Here is a 21,578-nt window from a genome sequence, read left to right as displayed (position 1 = left end):
CCTTTGCTTTTTCAAATAATAATTATCATGCATGGCCCATGCGCCATGACGTAGCAGCCAGGGAGTCGTAAAATACCGGTATTTTACGACTCCCTGGTAGCAGCTAGCTACTGGTCTGTAGCCTGTAGTGAAGGCGCCTCGATCCCGATCAATGAAATCCGATCCAAGTGTCGAATTATTATTTGCGCCCTGCATGCAGTGGGCCGATCTGCACAGTAGTCAGTACTCTGCACAGTACTCTTGCAGTCTTGGTACCCAGTCGTTCCCTGCATCAGATTTCACTGGGAAGGTCTGTCCGACGGCCGTACAGTCACCATGGTCACAGACGGTACAACCCTCAACACAAGGCTGCAGACTACGTAGTGCACAGTGCGCACAGACGTGGAAGTCGACGGTCGGTGCATCACCAGTGCAGTACGCAGTGGCAGTGCGCGTGCAGCGTCGCCCGCGCGCGCCAGCGCAGGCGACTAACACTTGCTAGGCTAGCAGCGCAGGCAGCGCTGCAGCTTCAAAGATCGCTGTGCGGCGCGCTAAAACGTACATTTCTACGTAGGGTCTACCATGCATGGTCTACACGCAAAGTCGCCAACACGGCAACATGACTGTAACAACCAACGACACGCTCCACACTCGTTACCATGCTGCGCTCTGCATGCATGCATGAAGTCGAGGGGCCGGTACGGTCGACGTCAGGCGCTAGGCAGATAGAGGAGTGCATGCAGGTGGATCCGTAGTGAGCCGCTAAAATCGAAGGAGCTTGCTTGCACAGCATGAGTGCATGCATGATTGGAGTATCCTCTCCAACATCACTCATCAGATTCAGAAAAAGTACAGCGCATGGAGAACAATACATTTCTTCTCCAGTAGAGCTCCTCTGTGTTATTGAAATAGTTACATAACGTTAGTTGATGTGTTTCCTTGCAATTCCCAGGATACAGTAGGTAGATTATAGTGTAGTCTCAGCTGTGCAGTGGAGAATACAATGACCGCCGACCAGAGCATCAACCATCATTGTGCTCAACTTCTGAATTGAGATTTGAGCTGTTTGAGAGTTCAGATTATGATGTCTCGATGTAGGTGGATATTGAGACTTACTCATTGTGAATTTAGCTGGAAGAATTATTAGTGTTGGATTTATTTTACATCCGAAGTTCCTGTCGCTCTCTCTCCGCAGCTGTTCTTGTTGTGGACTATCTCTGAGGTGAGCAATGACTACGGTAGTTACATGACATTGTACATGTACTTCTGTTTGTCAGATTTGAAATAACTTGCTTCATACACCATGGTACACTAGATCCGAGTAAACTGCCAGCCAATGTTTGTCTGGCGGTCTTGGACTATTCTTCCAATAGGTTTAAAAAAGCTATGCGCCGTTTGTGTGATGGAGGCTTTATTTCTCATCAAGTAATTGCCGTGCTTGGCGCGCGGTGCGATCACTCCACCACACACTCCACCACATCGTACACAGTACTACTACTACTACGGTACAACAATGTCTGAACTCTCTCAACCTATAATAAAGCGAGAATTACTAGTATGTTGTATAGGTATGCATGGCCATGGAAAGTCGTCATGGTCGTTTTACCCCGAGCCCCTGTCACGCCCAACGACAACGGTTGAGAAGTAATCAGGTGTCATCATTTGTGATGGCACCGCTGTTATCTTTAGTTACTTTGGAGATATGGTCGTATTTGTAACGTTTTAAATTTCCTTTGCAATAGCCACTCAATCTGATGTTACATAATGTGGTGGTTATGGCAAGCAACGTTGCCTTTTGTCGATTTACTGATGCTGGCAGGCTGGCTTTGCATCTGATTTAGTGAGTTGCAACAAGCTGAGTGACAGACTTTCTGAACTGTACCTGTCTGTGTGTGTATGGTGTGACTGTGAGAGACAGACTTTTTGATGTAGTTTTGGGCAAGTGTCAGGCATGGATGTGTCCTGGCCCACACTCCACAGCAACCTTGTAACGTCGCCTTACACATCGAGTATTTCTGTACTACAGAACTGTCGCGTGCCGAAGAACGTAGTGCCGAAGAATGAACAGGCTAGAATTATTTCACCAAGCACAGCATACCAATGTATACACAGTGACTCAACCGTGCATAGACTGTAATACATGAAGTAAGAATGGTCTAGGCTACGACTCACAAGGCTAATCCTGCAGGTCTTCGGTACCTGACAGTACATGTACTGTATGTTACAAGTACGTTCTCTTCGTATCATACTTCACGTACTAGTGATTGTATCACTATTCGAGGAGAAATGTCACTCTGACTTGTAACACTCTTCACCTTAATTAAAACGGGAGTGAATGTAATGGTCGTATTGATGATCACAACATCTTTACACTCTTACACATGTTAACCACGTGGTAATGCTGAATCTCACACCGCATCTGAACTCTGCGTGTGTGTGTGTGTGTGTGTGTGTGTGTCTGTGTGTGTGTGTATGTGTGTGTGTTGCACACGCACGTACGCTAACTCATGTACGCATACTGGGGTCCCTCTCTGTCTCGTTATCGTCACATCATGGTGCAACTTCTTGAATGACTTGATGTCTGCTTATTGTCCTATGTCATTAGTAGTGTCTCTTTGTTTGCGTTATTCTTAAGCCAATAGCCAGTGCGTACAGGAGTTTGTTGGGTGATGTGTTTTGAGGGAAAAAAATAAGAAAAGAGCAAAGGCCCAGAATGTAGGGATATGGCAAAAAATCGACTTCAAAAAGCTAGCTCTGGAGTGTAGTCCTGGCTGAATAGTGGCAGTTGGTTGTGTTTAGTCTTTCAAGCTGCTGAATGGTGCAATCCCAGCACAAGTTCCTGTATTTGTTTTTATTTTACTTCACCAGATACACAGGCATTTCTGCCTGTATGTGTGTGTGTGAGCTTGTGTGTGTGTATGTGTGTGTGTGTGTGTGTGTGTGTGTGTGTGTGTACGTGCAAGCTGCACTAAGGCAGGCAGGTGACCGGGATAGCTGTACTGTGATTGCAGTGATATTTTCTGCTCCTTTTCCTGCTTGGCTTAGCACAGTTTGCAAGAACATTTCACACACACGCACACACACACACACATACACACACACACATACACACACATACACACACACACACATACACACACACACATGCGTGCACCAAATGCCACCTTCATGTGCTGGAAGCTGTCTACATGTTCAGTTACACTTGGTGAAATCCAACCCAGTGTGCATATTTAGCACCCTCGACTTGCACGGCCCTTGACGCCCTGGAAGTAGCACGAATGTGGCTGGACGTACACATGTACCGATATGGTGATGTGTTCGGAACTGGTCCAGGGTGCCAGCTTTGCACTTAGGGTCGGATTTCACCGAGCGCAGCTGTACATACCTAGGTTGCAACTGGAGTTAGAGAAAAGTTGGTATTGTTTTGTTTTTGATTTTGCGCCTCCTTGTCAACCGTATAGTGCTCGTGCTTGGCGCGACTACAACAGCGCCATTACTTCTCAGTGTACGTTTCATCACTACTTCACAGCCAACAATGCTATAACACATTGACATTGCCATGCTTGACCATAGTATCCCCATGCACTTGTTCGAGATGTATTGGCATGGAAGGCCTTCTCAGAATTGCAAAGGGCTTCATCATTACGTGTGTTGATATTTCTTCCCCTCCCAACTTGCTGATTTTATATGTGTGGGATCACAACGGGTGGCTGTGCTGGCCACAGTGCTCTCGTGCATGTCATGTCGTTGGCGAAGGTACTCTCGTTGTCCGTGCACATCACTCCCCATCCTAGTGCCGTGCTAACTGGTCATGTTCTTGCTGCCTGTGTGCTTTGCTTCTGTTGTGCACTCTACAGCTGGTTAGCTAGCAGGTCTGCGAGTAATGGCTGCGCCACCCCCGAAACCCAGTCGGCCAAATAAGCCGTCGATCAAACCCAAGCCATCGGAAGAAGCGATCAGGGCCGCGAGAGCAAAATCCCTGACATCAGTTGCACCGGCCAACCAGTTCTTTCCTACTGGTTTGTCGGGTGAATCTTCACCGTCCACACCTCCTCGCAGACCACCGCCATCCGTACCAGTAAGCGGTGTAGGAGTAATTGATAAAGATAGGTCCGCTCTCTTTCATGAGTGTGATCTTATTAATTCAATCCGTTGGCTCCGGCTATGGGTTATCGCTCTCAGGGCTTACATATTGCCCGGGGGTCGCATGGGTGTGGATGAATTATCCGGCTAGCAGCCACAGCCTACGGTAAATTAATCAACATCGGCGTTCGCCGTCGGGCTGTGGATGAAATAACGTGCCTACGTTTGTATAATGCTTTCTTTGTACCCGCTGTTGCTCTATAATTGCAGAGCAAGAAGGGCTTTGTCAGTTAGTGGTGCAATTGAAATTCATGCCTTTCATAGAAAGAAGCTACGTGATCTAAAAAAAGCATTGTATATCCGGAAATTATTTCAAACGAGAATCTCCATGCAAGGCTGCCAGTGCAATGTTGTACTTAGTGATCTTGCTTGCTGTGCATTGGGTTTCCTTTACTCTTTTCAGTGTACGGCAGGCGTATGATATTGTAACCGTGTGCGTGGTATTGAAATACCTTACTGTTAACCGAGAAGGCAATAGTGAGTTTCTGCTACCCGGTAAAACGTACCAAGTACGTATGGAAACCTCGTCGCGGTTCGAGATCAAGTTTCACACGGATTTTTTCACACGGACTGGTCTCCGTCACCACAGCCTCCGTGTGAAAACTGAGCGCACAGAGTACATGTGACGGGAAGTTCAGCAGAGCCGGCACAACGTACGAAAAATCTGTGTCAAACTTCACTGCAGTTGACACGGAGTTTGGTACGTAGTTCCGTGTAGCAGAAACTCACTAGTACCTCAGTCCTCTAGTTTCCAATCTGTCAGCAAAGAATGCTGCTCATCGACTCCAATCCTTTCAAGATTTATTTGCAATTGTTGTGTGTTTGTTATTTACAGGTACCGGCGACAAGTGTAGCTGAAAAAACCAGTGATAGTGAGAATGAAAGCAAGACACTGACCGGCACTGCTGATGTTGACACGCACGCCAGTGAGACTGATGTCACGATAGGAAACAGTGATGCAGATGCTAAGCCTTCGTCTTCGCCACCGCTGTCGGCGACAGACGGGCGACAGACGGGCAGACGCACCAGTGTGTCGCCGTTGAGCCCTGTTAGCCCATCGATACCGGAAAGCAAGGAGTGCGAGTACCCGCCTATGTCGGAGTCGTACGGTAGCAGCAATGGCGCCGAGGGCGATGGTGATGGACAGGAGCATGCATTGGATGGTGCGACGTCGGAAACTGGTGTAAAAGCAGTGCGCTCCGATATCAGCCAGAACTCTAATATGAGTCTATTCAGCAGTAGCAGTGAGATGGACAGCGACAATGAGGAGAATTGCAGTGTAGCATCTGGAGAAACTTCGCCTCCAGAGGAGATCTTCTATGGTATGGTTGCAATCAAGCGGGTTGTCAAAGAAGACGAGGCGTCCGTTAAGGAGGAAGAGGAGGACGTCACGAAAACTATGACAAAGGTATGTTTCGGCATGAATGAGTGCAGCCTCCTCTCAAAGTATATTCTGAAGAAGAAGCCCCAGGTATGCTACTCACATCTCTGTGGTACCAAGCTATCTATCCTTGCCCAGTGTATGAACAATATACCTAATGAGTAATGTACTAGTAGTAGCCGTTTTTTTATTAACGTTATTTTGTGTGTGACTGAGCAGGAGGAGAAACAAATATTCAAGATGAGGAAAACTGCTGAAGAGCTTATGACTACAGAACAAAGGTAAGTGGACTTACATGTTTGGCTCTGATGTGTACTGGAGCACTGTTTGGCAATGACTAGTTGCATTGCCTGTTTTTCCTCCAGATACGTACTTTATCACAGCGTCTGCTTTTCTATGGAGCCCTTGTATGGCTTGTTGTTGTTGGTGGTGGTGGTGGTGGTGGTGGTGGTGGTGGTGTTGCTGCTGCTGCTGCTGCTGGTGGTGGTGGTGTGTGTGTTTTGAATAATTTGTTTAAGGACGACCCATATTCATGTTTGGTTCGTACGATCTAGAATAGGATTGAGCAGATGGTGCACAAGTAGCAGCCGCATGCAAATCAAACATTACTCCAGCAACAGAGTTCATTTTTGCGAAAAGTCCACCAAGCTTGGTTGCATTCCTCTGATTTTGTCAAAATGTGTGCATGTCTCCATGGTCACTCCGAATGCATGCCATATGCAACCAAAACTGTATGCACGTAATTATTTGAGAAATTACAAAAATCGTTTTTTTCAATACCAGTGCTTACATGTACAGTGCGTATCGGTTATGGTGTGGTCGTGTAAAAGAATATACTGCCTACAAGAATGAACTCTCATGCTTTCATAATCATAACATGGGTTTCAAGTGCACATTTATTCTTACAAGCAATTTTGTCGCATAGTAGAATATATCGGTCCTAAGAATGGACTTTGTGTAGCGAAACATGACCAGCCGCATGCACAATAGCACTACGTTGCATGTACGATGATCTTTCTGCTTCTGCGCTTGCGCACATGCATATGATATGTCACGCTGGATTTATCGGTCGTAAGAAATATCGGAAATAAGAATAGAAAGTCGTTTTTCTAATACCCACGCTATAACCGATACCTACTGTAGTCCCAAAATGCACAATGCAGTGCAGGCCGTGCATTTATCCACAATTCGAAAATTCCCCTCCTTGATGGTACATGTGGTAGTCAGCCATTGTTCTGCTTCTGTTGGTTGTGTTTTACAGCTATGTTGCTGGCTTGAAACTGTTAGCAAAGGTTAGCAGTCAATTTGAACTCTTCTCAATTATTATTGATCACGGGCGCCGTGTGCGTGCGTGTGTGTGTCAACTAGTTTAGTAGGTTGGGTGCATTTATGGCAGATAGTGGATGGGTATGTTGCCATAAGGCTCGGCTTCTTGAAGCGTGACAGACAGTGTATTGGGATGCCTGCCCTCTGTGTAGGTGGCTGTAATGGTCCTTGGAGGAGCAAATTCTTGCATTTGTAGTCCACTACTGGTGCTATTACCGCCATCTCGTCCTTTCGTGGTCGTATTGTGGAGGTGGTCTCCTGTCTGTAGGTCTTACAACACGAACCTTCACACACATATTGCATAGTGTGCAGTCAATCCGTACCTTCGAGCGGACACGAGCTCCACACAAAAACCCGCTAAGTGTGGCCTTAAGCACACTAAGGTTCTCACACCGTACAAACTGACTGTTACTTTGTTGCACTCTGCCACACGATTTTCCTTTCCCTGGCTGTAAAATCAAGGTGGGCGCGCTCTCGCAAGACGGGGCGCTCTGGCAGTACTTTACGGTATTTATAAATCATGAACAGTCAAGTCAGCTTAAGTTGAAGAACCTGAAGTGTGTGCTGCCACTAAGTGTTATAGCTTTTCTTTCCCTTTTGCCTTCGAGGAACCCCCTTAGTCAAACCAGCCTATGGCTATAGCACCCATGTGATGTATTGTTGAGTGCTGCTGTCAACCTAGTTCTCAATTTCATGGATGTATTTCCTTCTTGCCTATGCCACAGGACTTGAAGGAAATCCTGGAGAAAGCTCAGCGGGATGGCGCCTGCAAGGGCTTGGATGCAGAGAAGATGAAGTTCATCTTTGGTGTGCTGCCAGAGATCTACGGTATCCATGTTAGAATGTTGGACGAGCTCACGCAACGGATAGCCAACTGGTATGTTTGCTGGCTTTCCGTGGGCACGTGTGTGTGTGTGTGTGTGTGTGTGTGTGTGTGTGTGTGTGTGTGTGTGTGTGTGTGTGTATTTCACAAAGCGTCATTACCGCTGTGTCTTTCTCAATTGTATGTATGTGACGACATGTAGTACGGTACAGAGAGACAGTGGAAGCGAGGCCTCTGCTAGATGATGATAAAGATGGCGATCGTTTGCGTGTGTGTTTTCTGTTTGCTTCAGGGACCTGAATCCAAAGATCGGTGACATTATGTCAGAGTTTGCACCGTTCTTGAGGGTAAGCTCACCCCAGCTTATTTCTCAGATTCAGCACCTACACTTTGTTTTGGTTATTATCTTTATGGTTGCGGCACGTCACAGTGGGTGCAATGTAGCACAACATAGCATCATAAATCATATGTATACAACTGTACTGTACTCCTTTGCAAGCTTGCATACTATTGCATACTGTAAATATACAAAATTTCGGCGCTGCAAAATTTCGGCATTTCACGATTTTTGACATTTCGGCGGCGATTTATTTTCGGCGTGGAGTACCGGGTAGAGGGCATGGTATAGTGCGACAGATGCTGTGAAAAATTTCATCGGCGTTTTAATTTAGGCGTTTTGGGTCGGTGCCGAATATAGCCGAAATTAAATAGCTGCCGAAAATTTGTATATTTACAGTACCAAGAGTCCATAAACAAGAGTATGCAACTGTGATCTCTTTTCTATGGGCCAGATGCGCGGCGCGCTGCCTTCATTACATCATTCAGCTGCAGTCCGCGCACTGCGGAAAATCAAACACCGCACTTTCCCTCCAGTTTGAAATGAACTTTCGTACGAAACTGGAGTTCACGCGCCAGAATTCAGAGATTGTGTAGGTACTGGAACAAATCGAGCAAAAACAAATGGGCTCGTGCGAGAAATTGAGAGTTTGAATGCATGCTTTCAGAGCATGATGAAGTCAAGTTACGTAATGAAGGCAGCGCGCCGCGCACTGACCCATAACCACAGTTGCATACTCTTGTTTATGCACTCTTGACAGTACCTGATGAGGGCAATTTTGGCGAAACGTTGTGAAAAATGATTGGTAAAAGAGTTGATTGTTGCAGAGCGATTGGAGAAAGAGCGAGTCCGCTCAACCTCTTCCTCAGCACGTTATGGCGGTTTAATTGAACTGTGTGTGTGTGTGTGTGTGTGTGTGTGTGTGTGTGTGTGTGTGTGTGTGTGTGTGCGTGTGTGCGTGTGTGCGTGTGTGTGTGTGTGCGTGTGTGTGTGTGTGTGTGTTTGCTTTTGCTGGGTCGCAGGTGTATGGAAACTTCACAATGAACTTTGAGCAGGCAGTGAAGACAGTGTCAGATATGGCCAAGTCTGACAAGAAATTCAAGAGTCTTATTCAAGATTTTGAGGTGAGGGTTTGCTCAACTACTTCCTGGGCAACAGACCACTGTTCTTTCACATGTAAACGCTATAATTATGCTTTCTTTCTTTTCTCACTGGGGGCAGCCTGTGCATAGTCATTGTCAGGTGCATGGCAGCACTGATAACAAGTTGTCCAGCTCATCGGATGTTGAAAGCACCTGGTGACTTGTATTTGTGGTTTGGTTCGCATGAGGATACTGTGGGTTTGCAAGTTCACTGCAGCAGTAATAGTGGAATTGCATGCACAAATAGTGTATCCAGTATCCACACATAGTAGTGATGTCTTGCATGTGTCTTGTGTGCGTTGCTGGAGCTTAGCTTTTGGATTTTGTTTGCGTGTGTGTGTGCGCGCGTGGATGTGCACGTGTGTATCAACAGCGGCAACCCGAGTGCAAGATGCTTGGAATTTCCCATTACATGCTAACGCCGGTACAGAGAATTCCTCGCTATAATCTGCTTCTACGAGGTAGGTCCTCAATTGTTTACATTTTAGTATTCTTTTCTTGCATTCCATTGTTGCTAGAGTAATACGCTTGCAGTTCTAGGATACTGCTGCGTAGTGCAGGTGGGCCAGTCGTGAATTTGTCTTGATTTTCAATTCTCTTGTGGTGCCGTCTGAGTCATCCTATCTACAGTTTGTTAGTTTTTAGATCACTGGTGTTAACTCATCTTGCAAGGTGCCTGTCAACGTTGCATGACCACCAATACACCAGTCACCTCTGTGGCATTGGTGCCTTGGTATTATGAAATATTGATCACCGGGGGATGTGTTGGTTGCTTTTCCAACTGTGTGTGCTCACATTATAATTATATCTGCCTCTTTGTTCATGCCGCGCTTTCCAGAATATCTCAAATGGGCACCGGAGGACTACCCTGACCGGCCTGGCGCAGAGAGTAAGTCCTGGCAGGTGTTAGGCCTTTAGTACCATACCCCTACTGCAAGTATTTGATGTTAGGTAATTTCCATGTCAAAACTCAACTGTGACCGGAGTCTGCCTTCATAGTACATGTACTACGATCCATTCGCCTGTGGTCTTCATTTAATGGATAACATGTTCGGAGGTGCAATTAATGCTTCACTGTAATTGCCGGCAATGACCAGCTGTATTTACATGTAACCTGTTGTTTGTGATTGCAGAATCTCTAGAAGATATCTCAGTAGCAGCAGATAAGGCTAACCAGCAGATCAAAGAGTTGGTAAGTGATGCCACTGGTGCTGCTGCTGCTCCTCCTACAGTTGTGCTCGCTGAAATCCGACTCAAAGTGCGAACCTGGTGCCCTGGCCCAGTTCAATTGCATCACTGTGCCTGTACATGTGTGCGTCTAATCGCATCCGTACCACACCCAGGGTGTGTGAGGGCCGTGCAAGTTGAGGGCGCCAAGTATGCACTCTGGGTCGGACTTCACCGAGCACACAACGGTGTGTGTGTGTGCACAAGTTGCTATGTCTAACATAGCTGTTCGCTATCATCGCTTCCGCGATGGGCAGGTCTGAGGTGTGCGTGTGCGCGCGCTGGTGCAGCTGTCTTGTCTGGCCTGCCGTACACCAAGCTTCACCACTTGAAAATGTGGCGTGGAAATCCTACCAGCTTGAAGTGGCAGACAGGTTTTTGCAATGATACTTTACTGCGAATTCCTTACTGGTATTGCCTCTTGTCTGTGTGCAAGCTACGATCACTAGATCTCGTTTGGCCTAGACTACAGTCCATTCGTAAAAACATCAGCTGTCAACTGCTTACATTGTGCGCTTAGTCAGAGAGGTTTCATGTTACACCACCATTGGCATTGCGCCTGTTAGAGTGTGATTGTGCACTGCATCGTGTGAGTGTGCCATTGGCGCCGTAGGTGTGCCATTGGTGCCGTAGGTGTGCAGCTGATGTGAACTCTGCCCAGTGGATGTGACGTGTGTCGCTGGCAAGTGCTCTGCAGGCAATGCTGTAAACATGTGTGTGTCTGTGTGTCTGTCTGTCTGTCTGTCTGCAGGAGAACTTCAATAAAGTAATGATGGTTCAGCTGTCCATTGTAGACAAGATCGACCTAGTCCAGCCTGGTGCTGTAAGTATTCCATGAATATGGGTTGATGTGTGGCGCAGTAGGCGTATCTACATTGTAACATTGTGTGTACATGCGTGTGGGTGTGTGTATATGTGTGTGCTTGCGTGTGTGTGTGGGGGGGGGGGGGGGGGGCATGTTTTTTCCGCTGGGTTATGTGCCATCCTATCATATGCTGGCTTTTAGAAATGCCTGGTCCACTTGTGTAACCGAACAGTGAAGGTTTTTGGGGGTCTAGTCCATCGTACCATGCGAGTTTCTTTAATTAATTCTGTATACCCCGCCTTGATGTTTTATTCTGCCACTGGGCACATTGTGTGCTGAATGTGTTGCAGGCACTAATACGACATGGCCCGCTGATGAAGGCATCACGGAAACTCTTTCATAATCGCTATTTCTTTTTGGTAAGTGATGCCCTGTGCTATGTTGTGCGAAGACAATTACGGTTGTTGACTTGAGCCTTGTACAGTACATGTATCCGTACATATACTGTTAACTGTGCTTTGTGCGAGTGAGTAATGTTTTTCATTTTTCTTTTATTGGCATCGGAATAGCGTTGGCACTGAGACCCACTGTCGAGCATTTCTACTTTGAGTGCCTTAGCTTCACACACTCAAGCAGTCAAGACCGTGTTAGCCCACTGACGGCAATCTGTGATTATTGTCACTTTTTGCAAGTACACACATCTTCATATGTATGTATGCATGTATGTATGTACTGCACTCAATCTCCGGACAGCTAGCTGCTTTGACCTTGTTAGGTCTCATCAGCGGAACTCAGAGTAACTCGTTGAACCGATGTATGTATGCTCATGTTTGTCTTCTCGCGCCCTGTGCAGTTCAACAACAAGCTCATCCATGCGACGTCCGTGACCAACCAGCCGTTCGGTGAGGGTGGCCAGTACAGGGTGCGGGCGCTGCTCCCCGTTTCAGAGCTACGGGTACGTACATATGCATGCTGACTCCGTTTTCTTACGTACGTGCTGGCTCTGTTTTCTTCTCGTGCGTGCTGGCTCTGTTTTCTTCTCGTGCGTGCTGCCTGGGTGCCGGCAATCGTGCTAGTTGTTTATGCAGATGAGTGAATTTCTGAGTTCTTTAGACATCACTTGATTCTAGTCTTATGGCGTCAGGGGACGCTGGACACACTATGGTCACTCCAGTATTGACCGTGTCACCCTTTCAACCTGCATCCAGTGGATAATAAAAGACACTGACTTGGGCTCTAAGTTTCAAAAATATTTCAGCAGCCGGAGCCGCTTCACCCCAACAGTAAATTGTACTTGAGGTGGCTGCCTGTACCACCTTACAATACCTGGCCATGCAGTGTAATAATGTGTGCATTGTGCATGCTGTTCCTTTCCTGCGTTAGGTGGAGGCCAAGCAGGTTTCGCCTCTGCCCCACGCGTTCACCATCCTCAGTAAAGCGCGGTCGATATGCGTCGCAGCCAGGTGCGTTCTCATGTTCCATTCGTTAGGCTTAAACCTGATGCTCTCTTTACTGATTTGGAGATGAGAATAAGTTGAATAACAATCCCACGTGAGAACGAGTTATGCAGCAGCTATCCACGAGGATGATTGCTGCATAACTCGTTCTCATGTGTTTTCTTCTCTTTTTTGCATTTATTACTGGCTCAGTGTCCGAGTTAAAACAATCACACAGATATTTATAATAATTATGTGGTCCCTTGAGTATCTGTAGTCCTGTGTGGTCGTCCCTGGGGTATCTGTAATCATGTGTGGTCCCTGAGGTATCTGTGGTTATGTGTGATCTCCGAGGTATCCAGTAATTTATGTGTCGTCGCTGGGTATCTGTATTTGCCAGAGTTCACTGTGCTTTGATGTACCACGTATTGTGAACAGTATGAGTCATATATTGGTTTCTTCCTCTGTGTGTGTGTGTGTGTGTGTGTGTGTGTGTGTGTGTGTGCACGTGCCTATGCTCTGTGACTTGCAGTTCTGCCGAGGAGAAAGAGGAGTGGATGCAGGTAAGTGCATTTGTCATCCTCGCTGTCGACTTCTGTAAATCAACACATTTTGGCCGGTGAGGAATTTTGGCCATTTTGAAATCAAACTTTAGCCAATTGGGGTTTTCTAAAAAGAACTCGATCAGTAGTTGTTGCTGTCACATGCAGCCATAACTAAATCATGCATCATTTGCCTCTATGAAAAACGTTGGCCTGCGATTTACTTTGGTCGGTTGGTACCAAGCGGTGAAATCAGCGAAGTTAAATCGCCAGCAAAAATAAGTTGATTTACAGTACATTGAAGTATGTGTCTGTGGTGTAGTGTTTGTGGTGATGCTGTGTGTAGCCTGATGGACATGCTTGTCAATGGTATGGTCTCTAGTGTTCTGTGTGTTCTCTACCCCCCTATCTGTGCTCATTGCTTCAACTGAATTGTGACTGAATGCTGTCTCTGTGCTCTTTGTATTGTGTATCTCTTCCCACACCCGTTCAGGATATTGCGTCTTGCACTGAGAAGTGGAGACAGATTCAAACAACGCGCTTTAACAAGGTTACTACTACCTAGTGCATTGCTGTTTGCTGTTCTACTGTGCAATAAAGTGTGCATGCATTTCCACGGACGGTGGACCCAGGGGAATGCACGTGTCTTACTCGTACAGTTGTGCTCGGTGAAAAAGTGCAAAGTTGGCGCCCTGGGCCTGTTCCGATTACATCACTGCATTATGTGAATGTGTACGTCTGGCCGCATTCGTGCCACTTCCAGGGCGGCGGGGGCGTGCGAATTGAGGGCGCCAGATGTGCACTCTGGGTCTGATTTCACCCAGCGCAACTGTACTGTAGTGTACACCCTATTGTTGACTGTCACTGGACGTAGACTCCAACCGCCGCCTTGTGTCATTGTCTGTACGTGTGGCATGTGTGTCCTGTCTGATTGTCTGTACGCATGGGGCGTACATGTGCCCTGTGTCATTGTCTATGGCTGTCGGAACCTGTGTGCTGTGGACCAGGTTAAAATTGGTGGTGGTCAATTCATCAGCCTTGCAAGCTTGAATGGTGTAATCCCAGCACAAGTTGCTATGTCTAACATAGTTTGTTCGCTATCATCGCTTCAGCGATGGGCAGGTGTAAGGTGTCGGAAGCTATTTGTCTTCTGTGGGTCGGAAGCTAATTTAGGTTGGTCCGGCTTTGCCCAAAGGCCGTGGTTACTGGGGTCCCGGGGACCTTCCGTGGTAACATTTTGAAAAAATCAAGCCAAATCGTGCATTTTCAGGGCATTTGCCAGTCGGCCAGAATATTGGCTGGGCTGCGACGCCCATGTTGTCTGTGTACATGGCGTATGCCCGTAGGTAAGCTTAGTCTGTAGGAGGGTGTTGTTAGTACTGCAACAAACTCTTCTTCGAAGTACTAGTATCTGGACTCCCCCCAGATCCAGGCACTCCTGTCTACGGGGTGCCCCTCTTTTGCCCTTCTGAGTCCCGAAATATGGGCGCTTTTCACAGCAGCGCCAAAATAGTGATTGGCAACAGTGGGTTTACCTGCATGCGAGCAGTATGTATGTTCAGAGCTACAGGCAATTCCTAGTTGCGTACCTGGCCCCAGCGCGCAGGGATAGGACGAGATGTACGGTTGAATATCCTTCTGGGGACGGTGTGCTATATCCACCAGTGTCTCGCCTGTCAGATCACTCTAACTCAGTTCCCACAGCTTATATCCACCAGTGTCTCGCCTGTCAGATCACTTAAGTTAGTTCCCACAGCTTATCAATACTAGACTGTAGGTCAAGCTAGCTAGTTTGGATACACGATGGTCGCTGGTGCTGTAGCATTTCTTTCAGACTTCGGATTGTCTAAACTTTGTGTTTATATATGTACTGTGATTGTTCCCAGGGCGAGGATGGTGAAGTAATTGACGGCGGCTATTCAGAAGACAGCGCTCAGCGGTTAGGCAAAGTTGCGCCCGTGTGGCTTCACGACTCCTCGACGTCAATGTGCATGGTCTGTGCACAGCAGTTTTCTACGTTTCGGCGGCGGCATCATTGTCGCTGCTGTGGCAAGGTAAGGTATCAGTCTTAATGCCTATTGAAGTAGGTCTACCAAGTTGAATTCAACGCATGCACACATATTTGGATCCTGATCATTTTTTGATATTGCAAATCAATGAATCATCCATGTGTGAACTCACTGTTAAGTAACCTAGGGTTCTTCGACTGGTTTAAAAATTAAAACCGCTGCAACAATGCTGCATTCTATATCGAGAGAGAGAGAGAGAGAGAGAGAGAGAGAGAGTGCTTTTCCTTTGCTTCACAATGCTCGTTACTGATCTGCAGCACATCTGTGCCACGACCAGTGACTCTTTGTGCGATGTGAGCGCACACACATGCACACACTCACATGAACACACGGATCTGTGTGTGTGTGCCTGCCTTCTTCCAGGTTTGCTGCTCCAATTGCTCGTCACGGGAAATGTTCCTGGAGTACAGTGGCAAGAAGGATCGTGTCTGCGACAAGTGCTTCTATCATTTAAGTGAGTGAGCAGTTGCTTGCTAGTCACATGAATCCAGGAGGAGACTACAGTGTACTCGGAAGTATAGTGGTAGTAAATAAACGCCGTGGAGACAACAATTTAATAATGGCTATCAATAGGATCAGTTGTGCCATCATTGCACCACACACACGCACACACAAGTTCAGCAAAGTCCCATTTTAGCTAACCAGAATGTTTTCTTGTCTACTTCAAAGTATTCCCTTGAGTGCGACGATAGCCACAGATGAAAGTTACAAGAAAACGTTCTGGCTTGCTGTAATGGGGCTTTGCTGAACTTGTGTGTTTTGCCATGATGGCACACAACTAATCTTATTGATAGCCATTACAGTAGTGGTCTCCTCAATGTTCCTACCATCGATGCTGTACTCGTATTAATGTATACTGGCCCATGTACACGCTAGTTGAAAGTGCCAATACATGTTGCTGTTTCTCTGGTCATAAGTTACTGTGCAATGTCTGCTAAACGTACTAGTAGTCGGTAGAGGGCTTTCTTCATGTTCCTGTTCTCCATTTCATGCTCATTTAACACAGAGCTTGCACTCTTGCCAGCACATCTGCTGCTGTTTTATTTTCAATCGCTTTCTGTAAACCACTATCAGGGATTTGAGTATTCATCGCTAACCTGTGTGTGTATGTGCGTGTGTGCATGTGTGTGCTGCTGCTGCTGCCACTGAAGGTGGTCAAGATGACTCGGAGGTCGACAAGAGAAAAGGCAAAACCGTGCCAGGCGTTCGTGAGGTAAGTCCCTGCCTGATGAATCCAGCTGCAAAGTCTGTCGATAGATTCTCTTTCTGGCTGAGTTAGTAATACAATGTACATAGTTTGTGCCTGCTGTTGTTTGATATACTTGTTGCTTTACTTGTATGAACTTGCCGTGTTGTGCAGGTGAAAGGCTACGATGAGGACTCTGTCCTGACTGGCTATCTGCATCTAAAGTCGGGCCTGCGCTGGAAACGCTTCTGGTTTCAAGTGCGGGACCTGGCTCTGTTCTGGTTCCGTGCCCCAGAGGTGAGCTGCTGCTGGTCATGTACAAGCTAGTTCTCGTGTATCACCCACATACACATCACGTCACCCAGCCTTTAGCACGGTGATTGAGTCCTTGTTGTATAGTCGCATCTTTATAAACAGGACGCTCAATGACCTGAAATAATAGTTCCTTGCTGTATTCGTGTATGGTATGTTCTGGATGCTCCAGCACAACGTAAATCTGTCGTGAAGTGAGAAACTTCGCGCGAACTTTCGCAACGTTGGGCGCTAAACTTGCATGAAATGCGAAGTGAACTTTCGTGGGCTCGAAAGTGGTCAACAGGTTCACCACATGCACAAGGTGCAAACTGCAAAAATGTGCAGAACTGAACACAAATTTTGAAAATTTGCACAAACTTTTGCAAGGCCCGTCACGAAACTTCGGGCGCATTTTGCAGAACTTCTCTAATTATGCACACCAGGCACAGTGTCCGTAGGCCACTAGGCCCTCTCCCTGGGATTGCAGATATTCCGTCACCTTTGCACCTGCTGCGCAAGTGTGTGTGCCTGTGTGCCTGTGTGTGTGATGGGAGGATTGGTGGTGGTGGTGGTGGTGGTGGTGGTGGTGGTGGTGGTGGTGGTGGTGGTGGTGGTGGTGGAGGGTGAGCCGTGCAGGTGTGATCTACTGCCTTTGTTTCACCTGCTTACCTGTAAACTTTTCTACTTGTCTGTGAACTCTAACGCAGCCACTTACACATGTATAACCCCTTACTTCTCCAACTCCAGAAATGGTCTCTTTACTGCCAATCACTTTACATTTCACCAAAATGTTTTGGGCATGGCCCATCATCCTTGTGAGCTATAAATGCTTAGCGATGTGTTGTTGTTGTTGAATTCTTTATTCTCACGATGGCACCATCGCCAATAAGAGAATTGTTGTTGTTGTTGTTGTTGTTGTTGTTGTGTGCAACAGGATGTTGTGGCACAGGGCAGTAAACCCCTACCTGGCCATGTGGTGGAGTGCATCAAGAAGGTGAGCACTGGCTTTGGAGCACCAGCACACGCTGCACCGTGGCAGGCATTCTTGCTGCACACCCTCTCCACTGGTTGTACACACTATACAAAGCACACTGCTATGCACGCATGTTGTGCCAGCCACTGGCATTCCTTACTGCACATTCCGGCATGTATGGGCATGGAATGGATAATGTGTGATTGTCGACACCACACACACCCTACAAGCAGGTGCGGACATGCACACACACACACACCCTACAAGCAGGTGCGGACACACACACACACACACACACGTTCAGTGCAAGGCGGAAATTTTTATATTGTAACTTTTTTAAGAGAGTTGTACGATGGGAAAGTGGTGAGCTGCACAACCGGCAACGGAGTCGACAGACGTTTCGTTATAATCCTTTACATATACATGTGTGCATGATTGTGTGCATGTGTGTGGGTGTGGGGTGCGCGTGGGTGTGTGTGTGGGTGTGTGCGTAAAGTCACTTCAAACAGCTGTGTGGTGGATACCAGGCTAAAAATAGTGGCGGTCAATTCATCAGCCTTGCAAGCTGTTGAATGGTGTAATCCCAGCACAAGTTGCTATGTCTAAAACATAGCTGTTCGCTATCATCGCTCCCGCGATGGGCATGTCTGAGGTCTGAGGTGTGCTTACGTGCGCATGGTGTGCGTGTACAGTCAACTTCGCTAATAACGACTGCGGATATAACGACAATTCGCGAATAACGACCGAATTTCCATGCCCAGAGCAAAGTCCCATCTAACTGTATACATTTAACTTCGGATATAACGACTATCTGAATAACGACAATTCGCGTATAGCGACATGCTTTTAGTGCCCCGAGGTCATATTCACTGCTTGAATAACGACTTTCTGGGCTTTTGACAGCTATTTCAAGTACCTGTCAGTCAAGTACATGTACCTGTCATGCAGAAGTACCAGAACCTATGGTGATGGATATTACAAGTATTAATAATTATTATAAAGGCACACATGCAAGAAAATGCAGCCAAGGGGGGGGGGGCTTTTTCTTCCTTTTTTATGTTGGCTTCAAAATTGTTGGATTTACCAGCACACCTATATGTATACAATGTACATGTAGTTGTACATGATTGTACAGTAATCATCATACATGTACATGTCTCTGGCCCTGTAGATGGCTCAAAAAGGCATATTTTTCAATTGATTTCCCTTGCATATTGAATTTTTAGTTCTTTTCAATTGCAATATGAAAATAAAGTACACATTGACATAGAGCAAGAAAAGAGCTTGATTTTGATATGCATGTCATACTATACCAAATATGGGTTCACATACATGTACATTCAAATGGGACTTCGGTTATAAGGACACTTCGCGAATAAGGACACTTTTCTGATGCCCCGCCGAATGTCGTTATTGGCGAAGTTGACTGTATGTATGCATGATTGTGTGTGTGTGTGTGTGTGTGCATGTGCATGGTGTGCACGTATGTATACATGTGTGTGTGTGTGTGTGCATGTGTACGTATGTATGCATGTGTATGTGCATGTGTGCACGTATGTATGCATGTGTATGTGTGTGCATGTGCACGTATGTATGCATGTGCGTGTATGTGCATGTGTGCATGGTGTGCACGTATGTATGCATGTGTATGTGTGTGTGTGTGTGTGTGTGTGTGTGTGCATGTGTACGTATATATACATGGTACCATGCTCAGGGTTCACATGGTAGTGATCGTGAGCACAGCTTTCGCATCTTTCATAAAAGCATTGGAACCATTCTACTCGCTGGTGAGACTGATGATGAACGAGAGAGGTGAGTACTGATATTGCACCATTTCGCCATTTAAAAAAGCTCTGCCCTGCTCTTCTGCACATTTCGGAAGACACGACTCCCATACATGTATCTTTCCCATGCGTGCACTTGCACACACACGCGCAACACGCACGCGGGTACGTTCACATGTTCAGTGCAAGGCGTAAGCTTTTACATCCTGGTAACTTTTAGTTTTAGACGAGAGTTTTGAGGATGGGAAGGTGGTGAGCTACACAACCGGCAACAGACGTTTCCTTACTATCCATTACATGTTTTACAAAGTTCTGGGTCTGGTGTGGTTCCTGTGTGTTTCTGGGAGATGAGATCATTACATGTTTTGCAAAGTTCTGGGTCTGGTGTGGTTCCTGTGTGTTTCTGGTAGATGAGATCATTACATGTTTTGCAATGTTCTGGGTCTGGTGTGGTTCCTGTGTGTTTCTGGGAGATGAGATCATTACATGTTTTGCAATGTTCTGGGTCTGGTGTGGTTCCTGTGTGTTTCTGGGAGATGAGATCATTACATGTTTTGCAAAGTTCTGGGTCTGGTGTGGTTCCTGTGTGTTTCTGGGAGATGAGATCATTACATGTTTTGCAAAGTTCTGGGTCTGGTGTGTTTCTGTGTGTTTCTGGTAGATGGGTCACTGTGCTGACCAATGTCATCAAAGGCGTTTCAGATTGATTTCCAGTGATGGGATTCAGCCTGGCTGTATTCACGCTGCTGCCGTGCCTGATGCACACGCACACACGGCTCTCAACTTGCGCTACCGGTACCTATAGTGTTCTAGTGTGGGTGTGAGAGAGAGGTATTGCCTTAGCCAGTCCCCTGCTCCGCTCTGCAGGTGGACTGCACAGGGAAGCCTCGCTCATTCGTAGCGTACCCGGCATTGATGCAGCATGCAGTACCTCTGGCCTCGTCCAACCCTTTGCTTTTATACAAAATACTTCGAAATACCTGAGTCAACAACCCCCCCCCCCCCTCGGATTGATTATTCCCATGTACACTGTCCCTGTAAAATTACTGCGGTTATTCTGTTGTTGAAATTCTTTTTTTTATGTAGGTTTGATTTATCCTTTTGTTTTGTTGTCCACTTGCTGTGTGGCTGGTACCCAGTGTTGTAGATTATTGCACAGCGGCTTTCTTGCCGATCAAGTGATAGAACTATTATGAGTCCCTCTGCTTTACCCGTATACCATCTCTATTGTCCGTGGATGTTTGTTTTGATATCCCACCGGGCTTGTCCTGCTGCCACGTGTAACGTGTCTTTCCGTCGTACCTTACACTACTTGTTTAAAATCGATTATTGCTCTTTTTCTTCCTCTGTATTGCAAGATTAGATCGGCATCAGTCAGTCGATCGGTGGCCTTGATACCTTTCATTGGCCAATGCCACGACACCTTTTTAACTAATATCGTTCATTTAAGATTCCATCATTTATCAAATATTAGCCATTTTTGGCATTTTACCGGCATCGTTAGCCGGTCATTGTTGCTTATTGCCAAGCCACACACAACTGTCCTGTTCTGTTTTGCAACGATCCTATTGCGTGCAAGGTCTTATCTGGCTTTTTTCTGATGAACGCAACCTTCGGGACCAACATCCCGACATCCACATACTTGCTTTCTTCAATATGAATTATCAGAAACGAGGGATTTTACCCCGTCTCTGTTTAATTTTAAATATTTGCAAGTGTTGCTCAACACAAACTTCAAGTAAAAATAATCTCCTTGACAGGTTTGGATTATCTGTGCACCGTGACCATTCTAGCACAGAACATTTAGCTTCTTAGCGGTATTCACAATATTCAGTACTCATACGGGCTCCCAAGAACAGAGTGCTGTGATACAAGCAGGTTACACCAAGCACAGCAGGCCGAGTCCGATATACCTGTACAGGTATACGCAGAGGTTAAACTGCATGTGGACTGCAATTGTGCCAATGCATGAACGTTAGCATGGGACCAGGACCACACGTTGGGCATAAATATTGCGGAAGAATCCACGGGCAGGATCAAAACCCAGAACCCCTTCATGCCGATTAGGCTACCGGGAATATCACTCGATACCCGTTGCCCCATTCTTGCCACACCAAGAGCACACCTAGCA

The 21,578-nt window shown here is 46.6% G+C and overlaps 1 protein-coding gene across 2 annotated transcripts; it reads left to right on the top strand.

The window, feature by feature from the left end:
* Nucleotides 1-747: 747 nt before the first annotated feature.
* LOC135809255 (FYVE, RhoGEF and PH domain-containing protein 4-like) lies at nt 748-21,231 on the top strand. Of its 2 annotated transcripts, XM_065322555.1 has the most exons (25): nt 748-1,073; nt 1,175-1,201; nt 3,837-4,057; nt 4,958-5,530; nt 5,723-5,784; nt 6,765-6,795; nt 7,555-7,706; nt 7,945-7,999; nt 9,012-9,113; nt 9,505-9,592; nt 9,970-10,020; nt 10,265-10,323; nt 11,110-11,181; nt 11,514-11,582; nt 12,017-12,118; nt 12,547-12,626; nt 13,132-13,162; nt 13,635-13,691; nt 15,028-15,195; nt 15,574-15,664; nt 16,362-16,423; nt 16,571-16,693; nt 17,625-17,684; nt 19,378-19,475; nt 20,109-21,231. In XM_065322555.1, the coding sequence occupies exons 3-25, from the start codon at nt 3,863-3,865 to the stop codon at nt 20,152-20,154; spliced, it is 2,427 nt and encodes an 808-aa protein (XP_065178627.1). In that variant the 5' UTR covers nt 748-1,073; nt 1,175-1,201; nt 3,837-3,862; the 3' UTR covers nt 20,155-21,231. The 2 variants fall into 2 exon arrangements, with proteins under 2 accessions (XP_065178627.1, XP_065178628.1); XM_065322556.1 differs by lacking the exons at nt 748-1,073; nt 1,175-1,201 and adding an exon at nt 3,578-3,735.
* Nucleotides 21,232-21,578: the final 347 nt, after the last annotated feature.

This window comes from Sycon ciliatum, chromosome 2, assembly GCF_964019385.1.
Source record: "Sycon ciliatum chromosome 2, ocSycCili1.1, whole genome shotgun sequence".
Classification (NCBI taxonomy): Eukaryota; Metazoa; Porifera; class Calcarea; order Leucosolenida; family Sycettidae; genus Sycon; species Sycon ciliatum.
Note: the sequence above shows the minus strand (reverse complement) of the source record. Positions and strands in the feature narration are given on the sequence as shown.